The sequence below is a fragment of the Oreochromis aureus genome, linkage group 6 (genome assembly GCF_013358895.1).
Source record: "Oreochromis aureus strain Israel breed Guangdong linkage group 6, ZZ_aureus, whole genome shotgun sequence".
Classification (NCBI taxonomy): domain Eukaryota; kingdom Metazoa; phylum Chordata; class Actinopteri; order Cichliformes; family Cichlidae; genus Oreochromis; species Oreochromis aureus.
Genome location: NC_052947.1, coordinates 36,982,822 through 37,007,756, shown reverse-complemented (window position 1 = coordinate 37,007,756; position 24,935 = coordinate 36,982,822). Strand labels below are relative to the sequence as shown.

General features: G+C 38.3%; 2 protein-coding genes across 2 annotated transcripts in view; one reads left to right on the top strand and one right to left on the bottom strand.

Annotated features, from left to right (window-relative positions):
- The first annotated feature begins 5,064 nt into the window (after positions 1 to 5,064).
- On the top strand, positions 5,065 to 20,399 carry LOC120440492 (up-regulator of cell proliferation-like). The gene is made up of 17 exons (XM_039613133.1): positions 5,065 to 5,101; positions 6,675 to 6,790; positions 6,901 to 6,984; positions 10,003 to 10,086; positions 10,194 to 10,286; positions 10,598 to 10,681; positions 10,789 to 10,881; positions 11,194 to 11,268; positions 11,634 to 11,696; positions 11,795 to 11,917; positions 12,291 to 12,356; positions 12,689 to 12,814; positions 12,900 to 13,191; positions 13,269 to 13,314; positions 15,119 to 15,388; positions 15,475 to 15,741; positions 17,906 to 20,399. Exons 2-17 carry the CDS (start codon positions 6,762 to 6,764, stop codon positions 20,374 to 20,376), a joined length of 4,266 nt encoding a protein of 1,421 aa, XP_039469067.1. The 5' UTR covers positions 5,065 to 5,101; positions 6,675 to 6,761; the 3' UTR covers positions 20,377 to 20,399.
- The window catches only part of cabp2a (calcium binding protein 2a), a 21,136-nt gene continuing 16,598 nt past the window's right edge, over positions 20,398 to 24,935 (bottom strand). The window contains exons 4-7 of the mRNA XM_039613134.1: positions 24,381 to 24,515; positions 22,547 to 22,656; positions 21,492 to 21,639; positions 20,398 to 21,332 (exon numbers count right to left, since the gene is read on the bottom strand). Coding sequence (XP_039469068.1) covers positions 21,307 to 21,332; positions 21,492 to 21,639; positions 22,547 to 22,656; positions 24,381 to 24,515 — 419 coding nt within the window. The 3' untranslated portion in view covers positions 20,398 to 21,306. The remainder of the gene's footprint in view (positions 21,333 to 21,491; positions 21,640 to 22,546; positions 22,657 to 24,380; positions 24,516 to 24,935) is intronic.

The following is a 24,935-nucleotide window of genomic DNA, read 5'->3' as shown; positions in this document are numbered from 1 at the left end:
GGAGTGTAACTTTCTAAAACTCGATTGAAATTTATCAAGAATATTATGCTTCTCCAGCGCTTTCTTTACTTGTAGCCAAATGACTTTTTCTAAGATTTTAGAGATAAAAGGAAGTTTTGAGATGGGCCTGAAGCTTGACTGAAGTGTTGGATCCAGGTTAGGCTTTTTCAGCAAAGGTTGAATAACCCCCTGTTTAAAGCACCTGGGGACAGAGCCAGATATCAATGAATGGTTTATCAGCGTGACCACAGAGGGCCCGATGGTCTCAAAAACTTTACAAAATAGATGAGTAGGTAAGACATCAGCTGAACTCGTTGAAGGTTTCAATTGAGTCAGTATTTCCAATAGATCCTTTAAAGAAACTGGGAGGAAAGATTCCATAGTTATGGAGTGTGGAAGATCATGGTGAGTGGGGTTACCTGAGGGAGTTATGTTACCTCTTAGGCAACTAATCTTATCTTGAAAAAATTTTAAAAATTCACTACAGTCCTTATCTGAAAAGACAGGTGTACATGGCGTTGGGGGGGAGACGATGCTACTCACTGTATCAAAGACAACTTTCGGATTGCTTTTTCCTACTGCAAGTAGTTGAGAGAAATAAGTGGCTCTTGAGTCTGTCACCATGTCATTAAAGGTAGATAATCGTTCTTTTAAGTGGAGCTTATGAACCTCAAGTTTTGTGATTTTCCACAGGCGCTCAGTTTTACGGCACATTCGCCTAAAGCTGCGGATAGCTTCTGTAAACCAGGGCGGGCATTTAACAGTGCTGCCTTTCCTGATTTTAAGAGGAGCCACTTTATCTAGAATTTTTTGACATTGCGAGTTGAAGGAGGCCACCTGCTGATCTATATCATCTGTTTCAGATAAATTCTTCTACCGCTGAGTCGTTAGCATACGATAGCATACGTTATCAGGTTCTACAAAAACTTACATCTGCAGTGTATGCTGTTATTAAATAGGGGACAAAATGGGACAACAGAGAATGAGACATTCATAAATTGATATACAATTCTTTGAGAAATTAAACTTTTCACTAAAATTGTTAAGAGTGTACTATTAATTGTAATTAAGTGCTTCACACATATTGCATAACACAAGTATCTTCATTAGTGGTCTCAGATAATAAAATTGTAGTTTAAATATGCATACATTAATTAAATAAAAAAGGCTCAAAGCACTGTTGCCTCATAGCAAGAATGTCCTGAGTTCAATTCCACCATCAGGCCGGGGTCTTTCTGTCTCTGTGGACTCAACATGTTCTCCCTGTATTTGTGTGGGTTCTCTCTGGGTACTCCGGCTTCCTTCCACTGTTCAAAGACATGCAGTTAGTGGGGATAGATTAACTGGAAACTCTAAATTGGCCATAGGTGTGAATGCAGGTGTGAATGTTTGTCTGCGTCCATGTGTTAGCCCTGCGAAAGACTGGTGCCCTGTCCAGGGTGTACCTGTTGCTTCTAATTATTGCCAGGTGCAATGATTCACAGTTTTTTTTTTTATCAGCAAGAGTGATTTGGATGAGTAATTACTGAATGAATGTTTTTGATACTACCATATCTATTTATTACATTTGCATGCGCAAAAGAAAAGAATGCCCTCGCTCTCATTATTATTTTCACTGTGGCTTGTGAAGAATAATATCCAGTTATTATATATAATAATATATTATAAGATATTATATTATTACTATCCAATTATTTAAACAATTTAAACACTGAAATCAAAAGTGTAATCAAATGAATATTATATATAGATATATAAATAATATGTAAATATATTATTCGAATGATTGAATGACTGTCACATAGATGAAAGAAAGTGGGAAAAACAAAAATTGGTGGGTGAGCTCCATTCACTCATATGAGGAGAGGGAGAGCAACATGCTGTGCTGTAAATTAAAATATCTCAATAAAAAGCTCCTCTATGCATTCATTGAGAAAATATAACATGGGGAGTTTTTAGCTCTGACTCCTTCTGGTTTCTAGTTTTTTCTAGAGATGGCACGATACCACTTTTTTATGTCCGATACCGATACCGATATCATAAATTTGGATATCTGCCGATACCGATATGAATCCGATATTGTGTGTTTTTTAATCAATAAAACTGTTTTTTTTTAATATCTTGCTGCATTTTGTATAAGTTCATACTCAAGTTTAAATAAACAACAACACTAAAGCTATTCTGTTATACCTGTGTGTAAAAAATACACTGCACCCAAAATATTTCATAGTTCAGCAACACTGATCAATCTAATAAACCTTACCTAACTTAAAACCTAACTTAAACCTACTCCATCCTCCCTATTCTGGTATTTTAAAGAGTACTTAGCAGAAATATTAAGCAACCTAACTAATAGGGTTGCAAACTCCCAGCAAAAAAAAAAAAAAATAGGAACCACCCCCACCCTCCACCTCATGATGCTTAATCGATGTAATCAACTTTAATTTGATGCAGGGTGAAAAAAATGCACAGAAACAAATTATTTTTCAAGAATAATTAAATAGATTCAACATCTTTCTTCAACAGAATTGCAGAATTCACAGATGGTACCTTCCCAAAGGAAAAAGTACTATAGCTTACTAGGGTATTTAGACTTAAGAGTTACTATATATAGTAATGGACTTCTATACATTTTACATCAGATTAAAACTTTGGGAGTAAGATTCAGATAATTATTAATTAAAAGCTAGACATTTTAAATGAGAATAAGAAAGAAAAGTATGTCTTTGTGCCCCTTTTCCCTCTTCATGCCCTATCGGCCCCTGGCTAAACTTTGCTAGATCCGCCCCTGCACCGTTACCAGCCGTCAGCTACGTGAAAAGGATCCTGGTGTAGAAAGTAATATTAAATAAATTCTAACAACAGCTTATCAAGGTTAAACGTGCTGCTGTTGTTCAGCCGCTGGTTTCCTCTTTCTGGTGCAAAGTGGGCCAAAAACAAATAAGAGAGACGGACTAGCGACAGAAAAGCCGATCAGCTGATCGTTAAGCAGTTTCACGATTGAAGTAGCGGCAGGAAGGTGAGGGAGAGAGAGAGGCAGTCACTCCATATATCTGTTAAGCTTAACGTGGGAATGCTTTACAATTACATACAATACATTCAGAGATGAACTTACACACTTGCTTTACTTCTCTCTGGGATAACTTCCTCGGAGATGAAATGCTGGTTTGGTAGAGGCTACAAATACACACAGCCGCTCTATCACCTGAGGCATACTGCTGCAACGTGCTACGGTTATGAGCCGAGTTACGCCGTGTTGCAAGTTTTGTGCGATGCTTTTTTGATATTTAATGGATCGGATTACATTTTTTATTTTTCGCCGATATCCGATCCAGTAATTTAGGTCAGTATCGGACCGATACCGATACGTAATATCGGATCGGTCCATCTCTAGTTTTTTCTGCTTTCAACAAAAAACTGTTATTTGCTGCATCAGCTGACGTCATTCTCACTATAACCTGTTATTCACATTAGGTGTTGCCATAAAGAATATGTCAGAAAAACATATTCATGAATTACAGGCGAACAAGTATCATGTCAAATAACTTTTTTCTGTTCCTTTTCTATTCCTCCTGACACCTCTGGTGTGAATATCTCATAAACAGGAGGCTTGCAGGTTCATGCCAGTGCTACAAGATACAGCATCCACAGCAGTGTAAAGTTAATGAAAGTTTTGTCATGGTTCAGAGATCATTCAGCAGAGGATGATTCAGAAATGTACTGGGGAACGTGCGTGACATGGACTGTTACAATTGGTCAGAGATGGCACGTGAAAATATAATAAATGTCACCCTTTTTTATAAGGAGAACAACACACATTTAATCTTTTTTATTAAATATATATTTTAAATTAATTAGAATTAAAACCTAATGCTTCTAGCGTTAATGTCAATATTTTTCTTGTCTTGTTTATGCAAAGATTTCTCCAAACCATGTGTTTATCATCATTATTGACAGTCTGGTGTAATAAGTAGTTTTGTTTGGAACTGTGCAGGACATGTCTGCATCACTGTTAAACAGCCTTATCAAGATGTGACGATATCAAGACCTGGCCAGCAGGTGTCACTGTGGAGATGGGCTTCAGATTGCTTCGAAACCTTGATACAATTCACACACACAAATGCTTCGAATGTTTCAGTGCCTCGCTTTGCCCATCACTAGCTAGAACCAATATGGATCAAAGTGGAGTGTGAAGCATCTTATACATGGAACATGGACTCACGTTTATGTGATGGACACCAGTCATAACAAACACGTGATGGGCTACTCCCTTCAGTTCCCAGCAACCCTCTCATATCCTCAGCCAAGGAGCAAAGTCAGGCCGAGCTCAGGAGCCACTCCCATGACTGCACAAAGGCTGCTGGACACTGTAGTCCATTACTAAATAAAGCCTCCTGGGTAATGTAGTTCATACTAACAGGGACTTGATGAACGTAAATACATTCACCAAGTCCCTGTTATCTTGCAGAAATTCAGTGGGTATCTTGCAGAAATTCAGTTTTTTGACTCATTGTCTTGAGCTGTCAAAAAACTTGTGGGCCTAACTGAATATTTACATTGGATGGGAACAACTGCTTCAGAGCAAGGAGTCGAGGGATGTGATTGACTGAGAGAGTTATTAGTAACGCCACCTCTCCCTGTGATATGTGCTCCATCCTGTTCTCTGTGCCTCCTTGTACAGGATCATTCACCTAATGAATCCTTGAACCTGGCTGTAATCTGTGTTTTTAAGACCTTAGTTGTGGTTGGATTACTAAAATAAAACTTTTATGAGCCCGTTTAATTTATTTTTTTCCTTCAAAGTCTGTTGAAATGCAGTTTGCAAGAGGGCACATTCACAAAAGTATGAATACGTTTTTTTTGACACAAGGTCTTAACTAATCATAAATCCAAACCATATAGCATGCTAGCATGTGAACAGGTTAATTATTAAATATATGAGAATGAGAGTCCAGTAACTTTGTCAGTCATTTTATACTGTCATATTATGTAAGTCATATTGTGCAATTCAGTCTCCTCCCTTTTAACTCTCTCACCTCCCGCTCACTACAGTGGACTCTGGGTTTTGTCTGAGAATTGGATCTCCAGGAGACTCTTTCAGGTAAGTAATTTTACTTCCACATACAAGTCAAAAAAGGTCCAAAACACTTTAGAGTAGGTTTACCATTGTCTAAGTGGACAGTTGATGAGGAATGTAAATACAGATGGGTTTCAGGTATATAATTTTTATTCTACATCAAATTTCTCTTGTTTTGAAATAATAGTCTGATAGTGCAGGCGACATTCAAAAAAGTTCTACGATGGCAGATTTCCTGACCTTCAAAAGTTTCCTGACCTGAAAGGACTGTCCAAGTAGCTACACATACTATCATGTAATATTTAACTTCTGCCTTTCGTGATATATAGATTTTCTGTGAGCCTTTATAAGTAGAAATTTAAAAATTTACTCGAGTGCAAGGATTCTCAAAGTGCTGTTGAGAGAGTGCCTAATTAAGATTCCAGCAAATCATCAAACACAAGTATAATGTTTCTAATGTTTTTATTGAGAGAATGGTGTTTTTTGTTGGTAACTGCCACTTCGGTACGCTTGCTAGTTTAGTTTTTGACAAATTAGTGACGTACCATTAACTGAAACTCTATATTTGCTAAGTTCAGGAAAGTTTGGCCAGCTATGGTGACCTGAAAAATAAAGTTTGGTCATAATTATGTGCTGATTTTTACTGTATCATCTGTCCTTCATGGGTCACACAAATTATTATCAAGGTGTTCCTTTTGTCCTGCTTTTTTTTTTTTTTTTTTTTTTTTTTTTTTTACCTTGAATCCATCGCTCTTTGCATACCTACCAAACCCTTCTTCTCCAAAATTGTAACTCTTTCTAACCCTCTAAAGCTGAAATCATCACACTTGATGATGCTTTATTTCTAAGAAAGGCAGACTGACTTTTCTGGTTTAAAATAGTTAATAGTTTTTGATGCCTGTCAGTTAGACTAATAATTTTATTTGCTCCCTGATTGTTAAGACTTAAGAGAATAAGTTAATAAAAACAGAAGTGATATATTATCATAGGGCTTCAGTTAGGATTAGGGCTGGTCCTGTTACTGATGACACGTAGACCTCAGAGGGTTAATATTTTCTTTCTTTCTTTTATAGTGAGTCCAGATTTTAGGTTTTTGTATTATACCATTACCTATTTTTCCTCTGACTTTGAAAGTGACAGTAGTTATTAGAATTAACATTTTAAAAAACTTTGTAAAACTTTGTGTAAAATCAGTACTTTATTATTATAATGAGAAATTATTATGTCTTATAAATTAAACAGAATCAGAATCTGAATAATTTATTAATCCCTAAGGAAATTATGTGGTTACAGTTGTGCCAAGAAAATAACAGTAATAGTTATTATATATTACAAAGTTTACAAAATACAAGAAATAGCTTTAATTTTGCTCTAATTTTGCAATCACATTAAACTTTAAAGTTAAAGGCATTGTGGGCAACATAATTTACAGCTGTTTACAGTTTTTTCAGTTTTTATAACCTCTGAAATTGTGAAATTTACCCCAGTGTGTCTAACATTATGCACTGAAATCAGAATACAACCATATGTTTATTAGATCACTCAGTATCACTTTAGGATTTGATACTTGATATGTGGTTTTTAATTACATCTGCAGGTTGGTACTCATCGTCTATGGCCCAGTAGTAGCAGTATTGTCCAAAAGAGGATGGTGTAAGATTTAATCAGAAAATCAGAAAAACATATGGAGTCTTCGGAGAACGATGATGCAAGGTAGGGATCCTTTTTTGTACTTTTTGTTCTCAAAATCTAGTAAGCAAGATTTGCTCTTCAAGGACAAAGAATGAAGCAGATTTACAGAATACTGTTTTGACACGTTTAAGGGTCAGAGTGAAGAGCCTTGTGTCTAAATTCAGTGATGAAGAATTGACAGGAATATCGTCTGGCTGTAGCAACAAGAGCAAAAGGTGAGAAGATCTTCCAAATGACAGTGCTACTGAAAAAATATAGAGATATGTCAATTACATGGTGACTTACTGGAAGAGGCTGCAAGTTGTTAGTTGTATTTAACCATCTGTTTCAAACCTTAGTAACCCATTACATGCCTTAAGTCTGTGCTTGCTACTCCCATGATTATGCTTCAGATGAATGGTCAATAGAAAGTTTGATTATTTTGACACCTCAAGGTAGTGAATGAGTGCACATAAAATCTTTTCAGGTGTCCTCCAGCCCAGCATAACGGCAAAGTGGTTTAATAAACCCATCCAGGCATGAAAACACAGGTATTGTCTGAGAAATGCAGTAGCGGTTTTAGATACGGGCGACACGGGCGGTTGCCCGGGGCGGCATCGTGATGGGGGGCGGCATCACGGGCATCGGCAAAAAAAAAAAAAAAAAAAATGCTCGTACTCATGCTGCCCCGACGGCAGCCAGCGCATATTGGGAATGTCATAGGCACCGATCGGTTTTCTATCGCCCATTGCTGGGAGTAAGGGCGCCCTCCGTTTGCAAGGTGCGCCTGCTGCTTGCGGCACAGGGAGGAGAGGGCGGGGCGGCGGGGGATTCTCTGGCTGGCTGGAGCAGCATCTAATAACCAACTCGCAAAATAAAACAAAATAAAAACAGAACAACAAACACGAAAACACCGGACATTATGATACAGACTTATAATTTGCACCGATGTTTTTTCGAAATTCTATACACGAAAACTGAGCGCGAGAGCCCTCGGTGCGCCTGCTCGCTGCTGAAGTCAAAGTAAACTTTATTGTCATACAGTCCAGTATATAGAGAGACGAGACGACGAGGCTCCAGTTACAGCAGTGCAAATAAACGAACAATAAATATAGTAGAGTAAGAAAATAAATATACACTTTAGGACTCGGGGTAAAGGGATCAATAATTTAAAATTTATAATTTACAGTTTGATGATTTAAAGTCTCACACATAACCCGTCGAAAGGGAGGAGACCTGCTGCTTCCAAATAGAGCACATTTCATTCATAATGTTGTAAATCCAAGCCCATTATGTATTCCTGATTTGAATCCTGGGTTGTGTGAAATCCCAGAAATAAACCCTAGACAAAGTTAATCTGTGAACTAAGGTGTAGGTCTATTAGGTTATGTTGTGGTGATCCTCTGGTTGAGGGATGGGTGTTCATACTGGAGTGCAAAATTAAAACCAATGGAAGATGGACAAGAAAAGTTCAAAGCCATCAGGTGCTCAGTTTAGAAAAAAGAGAAAAGAAGAGGAGGAGAAACGAACAAATGATACAGGTAAACAGATGTGTCATTGGATAATGGCAGGTCATCCTGAAACAATCAGAATCAGAATACTTTATTAATCCCTAAGGAAATAATGTGGGTTACAGTTGCCCCAAGAAGAAATGGTAAAAATAGTAACAGTAACAGACGAAACTCCAAACAATACATTATGTTACAGATTTTAATATTAATTAGTCATTGTCAATTGTTGATTTGTCCTGTTCTCATTGTATGACGAATTATGATGGCTGTTTGGTAGCCGTTTGCATACTATGCATACTCTCTCTCTCTCTCTTAATATATGTGTGTGTGGACAACAGTTTTATGTTAAATCCTTAACATGTTTTGTGTGTGTGTGTGTGTGTGTGGGGGGGGGGGCGCCAGAGGGAGTGTTCGCCCAGGGCGCCAAACAGGCTAGGACCTCCACTGGAGAAATGTAATGCAAAACATCATCTTCTGATGCCCAAAATATCCAAGTGCATAAACCCAAACAGAAACTAAAAATTAAAAAATTGAAAGTGAATGCAGAATGAAAAACCCCCAAAACAAAACCAAAAGAAAAAGAAGATGAAAAAACACAAAACGAGTCTACATTCGATTATAAAGCCAAGTCTCCTGTGTGAAAGTCCAGCAAATGATTTATGCTATGACTGACAAATCTCTACTCTTCTGCTATTTCAGTTTTCTGGCTACATTCACACTGACATGGTTTGATTTAAAAATGAAAATGATCTCTTTACAGAATCATTTTCAATCCATACAATTCGCCCGTGAAGGAACACACTAGTCATGCCTCCTGTACATGAACATGATAAAATAGAGACATTAACTCCAGAAAAAACTCCAGAAAGAAATTCTATCATAGACCTTAAGTCAGGTTACATCTGTTATATAATTTCCAGTCAAGACTAATATCTTTGTTTCCTTACAGGAAAAGATTCATGTGATAGAGTTGTGGCAAAGGATGGGCAGAGACTGATAAGACCCAGTCAGGCAGTGAAAATAACTGGACACCAGGCATAAACCTTGCAAATGTATTTTGAAACAAAACATGCTCCATGAAATGCTGCTATCAGGATTTATGGCCTACTTAGTGAACCAGAAGGCGCAGGAAGGGCCAACTATAGTAGTACAGTAATATTGCTGGCACTGATAACAATGTTGGAGGACACTCAACCTGATAACATTCAAAATAGCTGCAGTGTGTGAAAAAGAAGCCAAGGTTTCATAAACTCAGACTGAAGACACCGAGGCTAAAGTCCTGTGAATGTTTTGGTGCAGAGTTTCAAAATTAAACAGTAACATGCTCACTTACACATTAAAAAAACTATTAAGGGATATTTTCATATGTAAACACCATTTTATTTTCTTGCTTTTTTGACAATGCTAAGGTGAAAAGATTGCTAGCCTCGTGCGAAATGTGACAGCCATTTAGCTTATCTTAGCAAAAAAGACTCAAAATAGTAGGTAGACACATCCTGCCTACCAATATGCATTCCTCAGGCTTCAGTAAGATCTCAGCATCTCATTTAAGCATGATGCAGTTTAAGGAACTGTACTCTGCTTTGTCAGTTCAACTCAGAGCCTTGATAAAGACTCATTAACTTCCATTTACATGTAATACACATATCAAGTAAGCCCATGCGTGGAGAGATTTGTGTATTATCATATCATGGAATCATTAATTAAATTTTTACATTCATGGATTTTGTGATGTTTTCTCAGTGGGAAAACACCGAAGCCTGCACACTCTGTCTGTGCGTCACAGAGTTCCTCCAAAGACGTACCTCTCCATTTCAGGAAACATCTGTAAGATCTACCTTTGAGCACCCTACTGTAGCAAGCCTTCCCATTCTTTAAAAATACACATTTCAAAGGATGTTTTTTTTTTTCACTAAATCCTTCTTTCTACACAGTAAAAAGACACAGTGGTCTAAAAATGAACACCAATCTGACTGTCAGTCAGTGAGCTCTTCCAAAGATGTACCTCTCCATTTCAAGAAACATCTGTAAGATTTATTTTATTATTTTTTCATCTTTGATGGTGAATTTTCTCTTTCTTCTTCTTCTGCTTTTTATTATTATTATTATTATAACTAGTAGTACTAGTATGACTTAATTATTCTATTTATATTGATTTTTTAGCATTGATAGTGGATTTAGACTGGCATGCCTGATATTTTAAAGGATGCCTTATGTAACTTTGAATGTAAACTCAGTGATGTTGTTAGTTTTGTTAGAGATTCAAAAATGGTATCATCTTCCCTTAGACGTCTCAGCTGTTTAAAAGACATACAATTTATTGTTACTTTTTTCTCAGTGAGAAAACACCAGGGTCTGCACACTCTGTCTGTCCGTCAGAGAGTTCCTCCAAAGACGTACCTCTCCATTTCAGGAAACATCTGTAAGATCTACCTTTGAGCACCCTACTGTGGCAAACCTTACTATTCTTCAGAAATACACATTTTAAAAGTTGTTTTGGTTTCTCACTAAATCCTTCTTTCTACACAGTGAAAAGACACAATGGTCTAAAAATGAACACCAATCTGACTGTCAGTCAATGAGCTCCTCCAAAGATGTACCTCTCCATTTCAAGAAACATCTGTAAGACAGATTTTATTATTTTTTCATCTTTGATGGTTAATTTTCTCTCTTATTTATTATTTTATGGTGGTGATGATGATGATTAGTATTAGTTGTAATATTAGTTGTAGTATTTATTAATTTATTACTGGTGGATTTTAGACTGGTTAGCATAATATTTTAAAGGATGCCTGATGTAACTTTAGATGCAAACTCAGTGATGTTGTTAGTTTTGCTGGATTTTTAAAAAAATGGATGAAATCTGCTGACTGAGTATTTTTAATTTTTTGTCATCTGTTTAAGAGAAATGCAATTTATTTATCTTTTTCTCAGTGAGGAAACACCGGGGTCTGTCTGTGCTTCAGATAGTTCTTCCAAAGACGTACCTCTCCATTTTAGGAAAGATCAGTAAGGCCGATTTATTCACAATTCTTCTATTGTTTTTTCATCTTTGATGGTGGATTTTAGACTCAAATGTCTGACATTATGGTTCCCATAGCTGCAAGATTCTAGTTCTTTTTTAACTTTTTTTTATTATTTGCAGTACAGAAGCCCTATAGAAAGCTTGTTGAATTTGTTTTACAGTAAAACAGTAATATATATCAGATTTTTATAAAATTTCTTTCTGTGGTTAAACCTTCATAAGTTACAATTTTATTAAAATTAACTGTGTCTAGCTGGAATGGGTGAAATGTAAGCTTTTATCCTTATAGTTTTGCTAATAAAAGGGCCAAATAAAGCTTCAATGTCCTAGTCTTGTTGGTGTCTTTCAGAAAAGTATATGGGATGCCAAAATATTGGGGTGGACATATGACTGGTGTTGCGAGTCTTCCCAAGTATGTTTTAAACATTAAAATATATTAGACAGCATGCCACACATCTGTTTATTAACTAAATGCATGCATAACATTTGCTCTTTGCAATGATTTTTCAGGTTAAACTTAATGGGGCCTACAGCTGCTGTATATCCAGTGCAGACTTTTAATATCATTGAGGAGGCTAAATATTCTCCATGTTTGCCGAAGAGGACTTTCATTGATGACCAACCCCAAAACCAGTAAGACAGTCAAATCTGGCTAGTTTTATTTGAAGCTTTTTAAACTTTTTAAAGCAGGTTGTTGTTAAAATCAGGTTTGAGTAGCCACCAAAATGTTAACTGAAACTTCCATCCATTTAAGAACAACTGACACATACGTTTGCTAAAGCTAGGAGTACCCAGCTCAATCTGCTCATGTGTAAATTCAATTTTGACAGTGGAAAGCATAAAAAAGATCCAACCCTCAAAGTTGTTGAGTAAAGCCATCTTGGTAACCAAGTCCCTCCAACTTGGTACTTAAATGTGTTCAAGCTTGAAAATCTTGCCTACTTTGTTCATAATTGTGAAGCCATGACAAGAAGTAGCTTAACAAATGATGTCATTATTCTTTCAGATTGCAGAATCCAGACTGGGACTATTTTGAACAAGAGACAGAATCAACTTCTGAGGACAACAAAACGTACGCCAGACTTTATCCCCAGCAGTTTAAATATGATTTGCTTATACTGCTTACAGATTTCTTTATTGCTGACCTTTAAGAAATGTGTCTGGGATGCCCCCAAACTAGTGAACACATGTGAATAGAGCGCCTTCCCTGTTTTCTCCAGATTAGCTACAAACACAGTATATAAACTGTAGAAAGTAGATCCAGTGCATTCATTGCATTGTCACGCAGACCTAAAGTCAGAGACTTTAGATGGTAATGCAACATACCTCCACTGACTTCTTCCTGCTCATATTACAAAATTTTGAGATGGCTGGAATAAACCCCCTCCCCCCTTTGCCTTTCAGTCTCCACCAGGATGATCTAGAGAGAGCAGAATCCACAAAGTCGTCTACATCGGGTTACTCATCATCTAAAACAAGTGGATCAAGGGATTTCGACTCTGACGTTGAGACTATTATATACGATAATATGTAAGATAACTGCTGAATTTCAGTTCATTGATAAAGAAGGCAATGTCAATACTAATAAACCTTTTACTTTTCTGTTTGAAAACAGACAGGTGATCTGTGACATTTGTCGCAAAACTGCTGCTGTGAAGACCTGCCTGACCTGCAGCGTTTCCTTCTGTGAGAAGGATGGCCGGCAACACTACAAAGTGGATGCCCTGATTAGACATAAGTTCATAGATGTGTGCAGTGAAGTCGAGAGAAAACGGTGTCTTCATTATGAAAAGCCTCTGGATTTCTTCTGCAGGACTGATCAGATGTCTATTTGCAGCATTTGTGCAGAGGGGAAACACAGGGGACATGACATCACTGAGCACAGGGCATGGAGGACACAACAGGCCGTGAGTCATGTGAAAAGGTGATATCGAAATAATCGCTGATGTGCTGCATTTTGCTTACAATCACTATTTAATTACAGTTGTCTGATGATGAAGAACCCGAGGACTATGAAATGCCACACAAAGGTGACTGACACTATATAATGATTCACTAAGGCATCTAAGTAACAATGATCTGTGGTTACAATAAGAAATCAATGGAGAGATTCACCATTTAATGATGTTTTGACACTTTCTTCTTTTCATATAATTTAAAAAAAAATTATATGAAATTAATACAGGGAAGAAAGACTATCAAATTTTGTTTGGAAAGTTCAGTTTCAAAGCAGAAAACAGAAAGTAATGACATTCATTGATGAAAATAATTTTTAATATATATGGATTGATTGCTGACAGCTTATAGCTGAAATGCAGTTATGTCACCATCTGTAAATAATCACACGTATAATCACCAGTGTGTGCCATTACCTTAGATTCGAAGTTGAGCGCAGTCAAAGGAGTTTGCAAAGAAAAGCGTCTGGACTTCTTTGAGTTGCTTGAAGATGTTTCACCTCTCATCCGAGAAGCTTCTTCAGTTCTAAGGTCAAATGGCCGAGAGTCCCAGATTTAAACCCAGTGGGAGTATCCCCCCAAGGAGGGACAAAGGACCCCCTGGTGATCCTCTAATCACATGTGCCAAGGTGTGAAAGTGGGTGTGGGACCTAATCAGCCAGGGTTTCGGGTGAGCTCATTGTGAAACCTGGCCCCACCCTATCATGTGATTTCCTGAGGTCAGGAAAGACAAAACTCCAAAACACAGACTGAACAACGTGGTGTATGCTGTACAGTGCAGCGAGGAATGCCCAGACCTCTACATTGGAGAGACCAAACAGCCACTTCACAAGCGCATGGCACAACATAGAAGAGCCACCTCCACAGGACAAGACTCAGCAGTCCACCTGCATCTTAAGGATAAAGGTCACTCTTTCGAGGATGCCAATGTTCACATATTGGACAGAGAGGACAGATGGTTTGAAAGAGGAGTGAAAGAGGCCATCTATGTCCACTGTGAGCGACCATCTTTGAACAGAGGCGGTGGTTTATGACACCAACTGTCTGCCATCTATAATCCAGTTTTGAGTTCCCTCCCCAGACGCCTTAACGCCCACTCACATCCTGGGCCATCTGACCTCAGGAAATCACATGATAGGGTGGGGCTAGGTTTCACAATGAGCTCACCCGAAACCCTGGCTGATTAGGTCCCACACCCACTTTCACACCTTGGCACATGTGATTAGAGGATCACCAGGGGGTCCTTTGTCCCTCCTTGGGGGGATACTCCCACTGGGTTTAAATCTGGGACTCTCGGCCATTTGACCTTAGAACTGAAGAAGCTTCTCAGATGAGAGGTGAAACGTCTTCACGCAACTCAAAGAAGTCCAGACGCTTTTCTTTGCAAACTCCTTTGACTACGATGACCTGGATAACTGAGAACCTTCACAGACGAAGTTGAGCGCACTGCTACCATGTCACAGCAGACCAATAAAGAAATAGAAACATCTAAAATGGTTTTATGAAAGTGTTTGGACTTTACTCTAAAGTCAAAGGTCAAAAGCTAAAAGTGTGCCGCGGTGTGCTGTTGGCACTATCTTCAGAGATTTATGGCTCTCCAAAGCCAATTAATTAGACAGACTTTGAAGTGCAAAACATTTTTTTCAGGTATTAACAAATGCATTATCAATTATAACTTATAATGACTAAATTATTGAGTCATTCTGTGGTTTTAAGACAAGAAATGCTTTTTTTTTTTAACCATATTTAAAAATTTTGTTTTGCTAATAATCATAATAATGTTGGAATCAAAGGAATTCAAATATGTACCTTTTTTATTGTTAGGTAAATGAGTACAGTGGAAAGAAAATGTTTTCTTGTTTTACATGACATTTTCCAGTGGTGCCCCCTCCTGGTAGGATTCAGTTCCCTTCAGTGAAGCCAAACTCTGTGGTCCTCAGCTGGGGAAGCCCAGAGGGACTAGAAGGACCCAGAAGCTTCAGGATCATGTGGAGCTCTTCGCAGAAGGTGGAAGGTCGCTTAGTCATCAAAAATTTTCATAAAATAGAAATAAGCAACCTTGAACTTGGACAAGAGTATTTCTTCAGCGTGGCCACAGAAGATGAAGATGGCAAATTAAGCGAATGGGTCACTGCAACTGTCTTCACGGGTAAATGTGAAAATCCACATCATTTTTAGATTTGCTTCGCTGTTCATATTTTAATTGGATTAAACATAATCACTGCTCTCTTGCAGTTGTGCCACCCCCTCGGCATTTAACAAAAGAGCACTCCGATGCCACATCTCTGTCCTTAAAATGGATGGATGGAGAAAAAATGGAGGGAATTCCTCAACAATTTCTTATAGCTGTTGAAAGTCCAGGAAGAGAGCCTCTGGTGATACACACCAATGATTACTGCAAGAAAGTCTCTGATTTAGAACCAGACACAAAGTACACCATCTCTGTCTCAACAGTGGTGAATGATAGGTGCAGCGAGCCAATTTCTATCTGCACACGCACAGGTGAGATGATGCTAAATGAATTGCCTTTTAATTATTTTTTTTAATGTCAACTATATAGACATATTTGATATATTTGAAGAATTACAACTGCTAGCATTTATTTTCTCACATTACATGTACAAATGTACTTGACTGATACCAATTTTCAAGAACAAAGGTGCATTTACTACAGAAGAATAAAGGTGATGAGTGATACCATGAATCTATGGGAAAGAGCTGCTAAAGCTAGATTAAGAAAAGAGGTGACGATCAGTGAGCGGCAGTGTGGCTTCATGCCGAGAAGGAGCACTACAGATGCTGTTTGTGTTGATGGAGAAGTATAGAGAAGGTTGGAAGGAGCTTCACTGTGTCTTTGTGGATCTAGAGAAAGTATATGACAGGTTGTCAAGAGAGGAACTATGTGTACGTGAGGGTGGTGAAGGAGATGCATGAGGACAGCAGAGACAGTGGTGAGGTGTGCTGTAAGAGTGAGAGATGAGTTAAAAGCAGTGTTGGGAAGGTTACTTTTAAAATGTATTCCACTACAGATTACAGAATACATGGCCCAAAATATATTTTGTAACATATTCCTTTACGTTACTCAATGAGAGTAACATATTCTGAATACTTTGGATTACTTAATATATTATCATGCTTTTTACAACTACATGAATGTACTATTGCTGTATGATTTATTACTATTACTGCAGGTTACTCGCCATATCAATACCAACTAGATTTTTAAATCTTAATATAAAATGAGTAACAGTAGGGTGGACATTAGGTAAGGCTGCACTTTTTGCAGTGATCTCGTATAGAAAACTATTCCGCGCATTTATAAAACAGGTCTGCGGCTCCAAACCGTAGTAAAGGGACCTCTGGATAAACGTTCCGTGTCGGGCTCGTAGCTGAAAAATAGCTTTACTTTGTTGTTTGTGTCAACTTTGCTACCGAGAGACAGAGAGAGGCGTTGAAAGGCTGCTCGAACGGAACTTATTGTTTCGGCATTAAACACAAACACAGTGTACAGTCGAGTCTTAATAGCTTACTTACAACTGGGCTACACTGCCCATAAGGCTACATTCTTAGGGCTATGCCTGTAATACTGTGCCTGTTGCCTTCATATTAAACAATTTTTTGAACAATAATAATAATAATAAAACTTTCTTCACATCATTATGCGGCCGCAAGTAGTGGTAACATGGGCCGTGAGATTGAGACACAGGCATTAGAGCCTCTTAATGCGTGTTTTGTTTGGGTTTGTGTGGAATTACCAAAAATAGAGAGGGAGAGCTTAACATATGAAACAGGAAAAGATCTGCTGTGTACTCCATTTATTTCAACAAAGTAACTGTATTCTGAATACCACCTTTTTAAACGGTAACTGTAACGGAATACAGTTACTCATATTTTGTATTTTAAATATGTAATGCCGGTACATGTATTGTATTCCGTTTCTCCCCAACACTGGTTAAAAGTGGTGCTGCGATTGGTGTTTCCAGTGGTGATGGACAGACTGATAGATGAGGTCAGGCAGGGGTCTCTGTGGACTACGATGTTTGCAGACAACAGTGTGGTCTGTAGTGAGACAAGGGAGCAGGTGAAGAGAACCTGGAGAGGTGAAGGTATGCACTCGAGAAAGGGAAATGAACATTAGCAGAAGGAAGAAAGAATATGTGAGGGAGGCAGATGGCCTTAGACTGTCATGTTTTGTTATTAAGGCTTTCTGCTTCACTAGTTTTAATTTTACATAAATGCCATTAAATTGCCAGGTTTTAGTTTGACTTGAGGTTGAGGTAAGGCAGTTATGAATTATATATATTTTGTGTTGGTTACCAGTCCTTCACACTAAAGCTTTACCATGATCCCCTCACTATCTTAGTATGTTATCATGCGTCCTCTGTGAATAAATTAGTGCTGTCAGCGTTAATCTCATTAAAATGGCGTTAATGCCATAACCACATTAACGCAGGGTTAATGAGCTAACTGCGCTAACACGTTGACGCCATGCAGCCCCACGCACGGGGCGATCCGCGATAACTCGCTAATGGAGATTTGCCGTGTTAATGCGGTTATGGCGTTAACGTCATTTTAACGAGATTAACGCTGACAGCACTAGAATAAATGCACCATAATCAGTAAAAATGCCCTAGTACACTTATTGGTTTCTTTTGTTAATTCACAGAGCCAAGTCTAAGGCAGATGCTGTCAAAGATTGGACTGGAAGACCAGTATGACACCAAGCTCACACTTAGCACCGTCCTGGAGATTAATCAGTATGATCGATCACAGAGGAAACCAAAATCTGCAACGGCAGTTCCTGAGGCCTTTTTAAAGCAACTCATGTCACTGAATACAAATGCTAGAAGTGCCACATGTGTGTCTCAAGATGAGGACAAGTGCAATGCTATCAGTCTTTTGGACTTGGTAACTGCACTGTTTCTTTGTTCAGACAGTGCTCTTCAGCAGGACTTAGTCCTGAAAATGTCACTCTGTCAGTTTGCTGTCCCGCTCTTGCTTCCAAACTCTGAAACAAGAGAAATCACAATGATGCTGTGGTCTATGCGCGACATTGTCCGAACTTTCAGACCCTCTCAGCAGGCGTTCCTAAAGTCATACTGTGATGAAAGACTTGTGCTGTCTGATATTCCTTTGGTATCGTTTGTCAGGCTGGGGAAAACATCTCTGTCCAAATCTCAGATGTTGAACAAGTTGCTGAGCAACAATCAGCAGATTCATCACACATTTTGTAACCGTAGCATGGCATGTTGTGATGTCCCCAGAAGAATTTCAGATGGACTGGTGGAAATCAGCTGGTACCTCCCGTGTGGGAACAGGAAGATAGATAAATTCACAGAACCATTGGCTTTTACCAATCTGAGAGGAGATATCAAGGCTTCTGAAAGACAATTTGCATTCCTCTGTCAGACATCTGCAGCTGTTTACATCTACTGTGATGAATCAGAAACTAATTACTTCAAGCATCTGGAAGGAAAACATCTGGAAGCAAATATCTTTTTGATAAGCAGCACACAGGGGAAAAGCTATAGACTCAAACAACTGACTGTGAACCCAAGTTTAAAGATGACTGATATTAGTCAGATTAAAAAGACTGATACAGAACTACTAAAGGCACTCCAGGAATCAGTCTCTAAAATGCTAGAAAGCCCCCAAACCAAAAAAGTGTCATTGGCAGATTTGGCTGACACAGCTCACTGTTGTCAGATTCTCACTGATGAGGATAGGGATGAATGCCAGAGTGCTTGGGAGAATGTGAGTAAAATCACTGCAAAGGTAATTAACATCTCTGAATTCAAAGACAAGCAACTGCCTTATCAGGGAAACATCTGGAAAGCAATTTCATGGGTGGAAATTGAGTGCTGGAGGCTGCGTAAAGTTGGAAACAATAACCCTGACAATTACTGCAAGTCCATAAAACAAAAAGAGAAAGAGCTAAGGAACAAACAGCGAAGTTTTGAGATGACAACTGCAATCGAACGATTCCACCATGGGATGACATCCTCAGAGGTTCAACGCTACCATTTTCTCAAATTGCTGGAAATGGAACTGGATAACCTGTCCAGGCATCAACTGTCAGCTCTCCAGGATCGATACAAAGAGCTTAGGCAGAAATCTCTCAAGGAAACAAAAGAAATTGTGGAAACTGACAACCAAATCTCAGGTTGCTCTTTAAGAGTAGACCACTTTTTTAGAGAGTGTGGGCAGCTGTATAATAATGTGACTTGCCTACCAGAATACAGTCGTCAGAGAAAAAACATCGAACAGCTTCCTGGACAGTGCGCTCAGATGATGCTTGATGGTTTCCCTCTTGAGCTTGTTGATGGAGATGCAGCAAACATCCCAATAAAATGGATCAGCCAGGTACTTATTGAATTGCACAACATCATGAATTCCAGTAGCAAGCTTAAGGTCATCACAGTCATTGGAGCTGAAAATTCAGGTAAATCAACTTTGCTCAACACCATGTTTGGGGTCAGGTTTGCTGTCAACAAGGGTACATGTACCAGAGGGGCATTCATACAGCTGATCAGTGTCAGTAAAGATATCAGGAAAGAGCTGGGATGTGACTGCATCATGCTCATTGATACAGAGGGCCTGAAGCCACATCGGATGGTTCGTGATGATCACAGCCATGAACGTGACAAAGAAGTTGCGAGCCTTGCAGTGGCACTCAGTGATGTTGTAGTTGTCAGTATTTCAAATGACAGCTCCAGAGAGAAAGACCTCCTGGAAATGGTGCTTCATGCTTTTGCAAGGCTGAAGGGTGTTAGCAAGAAGAAGCCAGTGTGCCATTTTGTACATACAAACATGTATGACATGTCTGCGCTGGAGCAGCTGAAGAGAAGTAAAGAGCTGATGGAACAGCTCAATGAAATGATTGGAAAAGATGTTAAAATGAAGAAGGCCAACATCAATAAGCTCTCGGATGTGATCAAGTTTGATCTAAACAATTGGAGCTGGTACATTCCTCCAGTGTGGGATGGGACTCCACCAATGGCTCCTGTCAATGTTGGCTACAGTGCAACTGTCTGTACTTTGAAAAAGGTTCTAATAAGTGACCTCCAAAAGTGCCCGGGACGAGGGGATCTAATTCAGTTCATTGGGAAGGTAGAGCAATTCTGGAAGGCTGTGTAAAGAAAATACATGAAACTGATATGGACTTAGTATATGGCCATAAGTTATCTGACCACAAAAAGTGTTTATTTTCAATATTTTTCACTCATTTTTGTTATTTACAATGTGTTTTCTGAGTCATTAAACGCTGTACAAATGAAACACCAAAGAGGTATATATGCATACTGTGTATGCTTACATAAAATAACCATGTACTATGAGGCAGGTTGTCAGTTAAATTTCACCAAGAGGAAAAATGGTGCAAGGATATGAAACTGATATTTACTGTGCGGTAGACACAAATCACTAATAATTGTTCTGAAACAGGTATCAAAAAGATATTAAAAATATTGTTTCAGATGCTACTCTGTATAATAAATATGTAACTCATAACAAAGCATTCATGTTTTCTATGTGTATTAGATATTTCACAGTTAACACATTCAAGTTTAAGATGAAGATTCTATAAGTGGCATTAAAATATTGAAATTCAGAAAATACATTTTTACATTCATATTAATGTTTCAACAAACTTGTAGATACTAAACTGCATAGTTAATGACCAATTCACCCAAATTACAAATACAATAAAGAAACAGAAAATGCATCTTATAATTAAAATTTCACAGTATCTAGTCAATGCAAACAGGATCTTATTTTTTCAGGCTTTTACATGCAATTCTTCTGCAAATTCATATGAATATAATCTTTTAAAGACACCATAGGTTTGGTCTATTCCCGCTGAAATATCACTCTGTCATCTCTGATTACACACATAAAACATATTAGATTTATACAACAGTAACACATTTAAGGGATTTTTATAAGCCAGAGGTTTTGCACGTAACTGAAAAAACACCAAGAGGTCTTTGTACATGTGAGAAAAACAGTAACAGTCCGTAGTCTTGCCAGTGTTGTGTTTAGTGCATAAGTGTGAGGTTTACTGAAGAATCAACGAGACATCATTCTTACAAACTCTGTGGAAAGAGAGAATATATTTTATTGTTTGTTAGGAAAAGGGCAAAAGGGCACTACCATCTTTACAAGTCCCCCACCACCACCACACACACACACACACACACACACACCACCACCACCACCAACACCGATCTTAACTAAAGGATAAATTGTATCACCTTCAAAGTCCACCTGTCCATCCCCATTGAGGTCAACATCTCGCAAGATCTCATCAATCTCGCGGTGGTTGAGCTGCTCACCCATTAGCTTCTTCATGGCTTCCCTCAGCTCTCCAAGGCTAATCTGACCATCGCCATCAGAGTCAAACTAGAAAGCAGAATGGACAGATTATAAAAGGAAAATAAGCATTTAAAAAACCCCAAAACAAAACATTTTGGAGTGTCAGTTTGAGGAAAGGCCTACAGAGGTTAAGCTGGGCATACACTGTGCGATTTTTGGCCCATTTTGAGCAAATTTTTCAGTCGTCCGACCGTTTTGGGGATCGGCCCAAATTTCGCAAAGCGTGTGTCGTGCATCGTGTAGTATACATGGGGTAACGAGAAGCAATTAACACCTCACAACCAGCTCCCGATCATCAATCGTATGGTCGTAAAAAAATCAAACCTGTTTGAAATCCTGTCGGCCCCCGTGAGGGTGTCAACGCAGCCTCTCACACTGCGCATGCTCAAACAGAAATGGAGTAGCATGGCAGTGCAGCGTGTAGAATCATCCGAGCCTTTTCGATGTGGCCTCACAAAATTATCACGACCGGACCAACCGTGAAAAGAGTTGGATGGACATTGCTGCTGAATTGCAGCCGCCTGGTCAATGTTTTTCATTAGCAATTTAACAAAGTTGATGGTGGTGGTGTGCGTGTCTGTGTCAGTTAAAGACAGAGAGAGAGACAGATTTTGTGTTATAAGCTTCATGTTATGGACGCACAGTGTGAGCACTCAGGTCGCATTGGGCCGTATAGTGTGAGACCCTGCATCGTGACCTACAACCTTCTAACCCCTGTGATTCAATCGTACAGTTTGAGCAGGAGTTGAATAACGGGACTGAAAAAATCGCACAGTGTATGCCCAGCTTTAGCATGACTGAGGTGTGGACCTCAGTCATTTGTTGCACCTTAAATAGCATACATTAGGAGAAAAAACTCTGGACCGCATTCATTTCTAAACCCTAGTTTAGGCCTTGATATGGTTTTCTGTTTTGCTAAAATAAAATTGCAGACCTCTTTGAAGGCGTCCCGTAACTCTTTAACCCCAATCATGTCTGCAGTCTCTGCAAGCATTTTGGGGCCCATCAGTTCCACAAAATCTTCAAAATCCACTCTGCCACCACCTAGAAGAAAGATAAATATGCATGCATAGTATATACAAGTATATAACAACTTGGATTATTTAGTGAAGATCCAGTTGTACTGAGTTAATTGTGGATGCATATAAGACAGAGCTTAGCAGACCCACGTCAATATGTTATAGACAGAAGTCATAATAAGAGCATATTTGTAGTGATGTGAAAATATCCAATGAAAACTGTCCACTGCAGCCATTAGCTGTGTTGTTCATGCATATTCTTTCCTTCCTGTTTGTGAAGAACTCCGCCATTGTTTGTTTTCCTGTTCAAGCCAGTTTTTTTAACCAGTCAGGTTTCTAAGTACACATATCATTATTGTTGCAGGGCTTTGACCTGGAGTGTTGAAGGCCTGCAGTCTGAGAGAAAAGTGCTCTGTTAGGATAATACAGCACTATAAGGTCTTTAAAATATGATGATGCCTTATTATTTAAGATGTATATGTGATTATATGTAAAGAAGAATTTTAAATTCCATTTTGAATTTAACAGGAAGGCAATGAAGAAATATGATCTGACTTTCTAGTCCCAGTTAGTACTCTTGCTGCAATATTCTGGATCAACTGAATGTTGATTGACTCAGGTAGGTTTTAGAGTCACCTGACAATAATGAATTACAGAAGTCCAGCCAAGAAGAAACAGATGCATGAAGTAGTTTTTCAGCATCACTCTGAGACAGAGGATGTTTCTAATTGTAATAATGTTGTACAAATGAATAATAGCAGTGCTATATATGTGTTTAATGTGCACATTGAAGGATGTGTCTTGATCCTAGATTCATTGCAGTGTTGCTGGAGGCCAAGGTAATGCCACCATGTTTCTATGAGTTTTGGGACCAGGTCTGCAACCCTAAATTGGGTAAGCACAAGAAGATGTATGTATGTATCTATAGATGGTACAATTACCTCAGTTTTGTCTGAATTTAAACATAGGGAATTAAAGGTTATCCAGGCATTTATCTGTTTAAGACATGTCTTTAATTTAACTAGTTTATTTGTATCATCTGGCTTTATGGTTAATTAAAACTGGGTATCATCTGCATAGGAATGAAAATGGAGTGTTTTACAATAATACTGTAAGGGAAGCATCTATAATGTAAAAAGTTATGATCCTAGCACAGGACCCTTTGGAACTCTGCAGTACTGCAGTGATTCAAACCACTGCAGGACAGTTCCTAAGAAGATGATTCATCATTCATATAATTCACTACACTATTTCTGTGCTATGATGCACTCTAAATCCTGACTGTCTTCAAAGAAACCTTTTCAAAAGCTCATTTAACTACTTGACAACTTTCAAGAATTTTGGAAATAAAAAAGGTTAGAAATAAGAAATGATTTAAAATTTATGGATTAATTCATGGTAAAAATGTCTTTGAGCAGTTTTGTAGGAATAGGGTCTAGAAGACACATTGACACATTGCTGATATGAAGTTAACTCATATCAGCAGTTAACAGAGATGCTGTACTTAATGACAGCACCAGTGAATATTTTTTCTCCAATGGTTAAAATTTTATTTTTAAAGAAATTCATTAAATCATTGCTAGTTAATGTAAGGAAAACATTTTGGCAGTTTCAGAGTTAATAGATTTACAGGTGAAGAAAGGACAAACAGATATTTTGGACATGCTTTATCCTGGGGCTCCTTCACTGGTCTTCCGAGTGAAAGATTTTAGGGAATTACAGAATTATCAGTCTGTGTTCAGGACTCACAGATTTGCTGGCTGAGTTCGATAAGTTCCATCTCTGTTGGCATGTATCCCATAGTCCTCATGCATTCGCCCAGGTCCTTACAGCTGATGAAGCCGTCCTTATCTTTGTCAAATTCTCTGAAGGCCTCACGCAACTCTGCAAGAACATATCATGAACACATCAATACAGATTATGCGAAATATTTGCTGTTGGGCAAAGGTATGACAGTGTGTATTTGCTTTCTTGAGAAAACAGTTTCAGTCTCAGCTGCCCTGGATCAGTGAGTGTACATGGAGATGGAGTATCTGTCTGAAAGTTGCTTTTTTTAATACTTCCAAATTGCTTTAGTTTTATTTGGATTATTTTTGACTTGTTGTTAGTTTGACATAGTAAAAAATAATCATTAGCATTTCATAAGTTTCACAGACTTCTCTGTTCTCTGTGACATGCTGGATACAATCTTTTTACCAAATCTCTGATTTCTGTCTTATCAGTGCTTGAAGCTGATCAGTTTGTTGGCAGTAACACTGTGCACTGTAAATACTCAATACTTTTTGCATAAATATGATATTTTTG

Bases quoted from the DNA above. Each gene is read 5' to 3' on its own strand.
- LOC120440492 (XM_039613133.1), top strand. From the start codon at position 6,762: ATGGAGTCTTCGGAGAACGATGATGCAAG. The intron at 10,682-10,788 runs GTAAGATCTACC...CTTTCTACACAG, and splicing joins CTCCATTTCAGGAAACATCT to TGAAAAGACACAATGGTCTA. The intron at 12,815-12,899 runs GTAAGATAACTG...GTTTGAAAACAG, and splicing joins ACTATTATATACGATAATAT to ACAGGTGATCTGTGACATTT.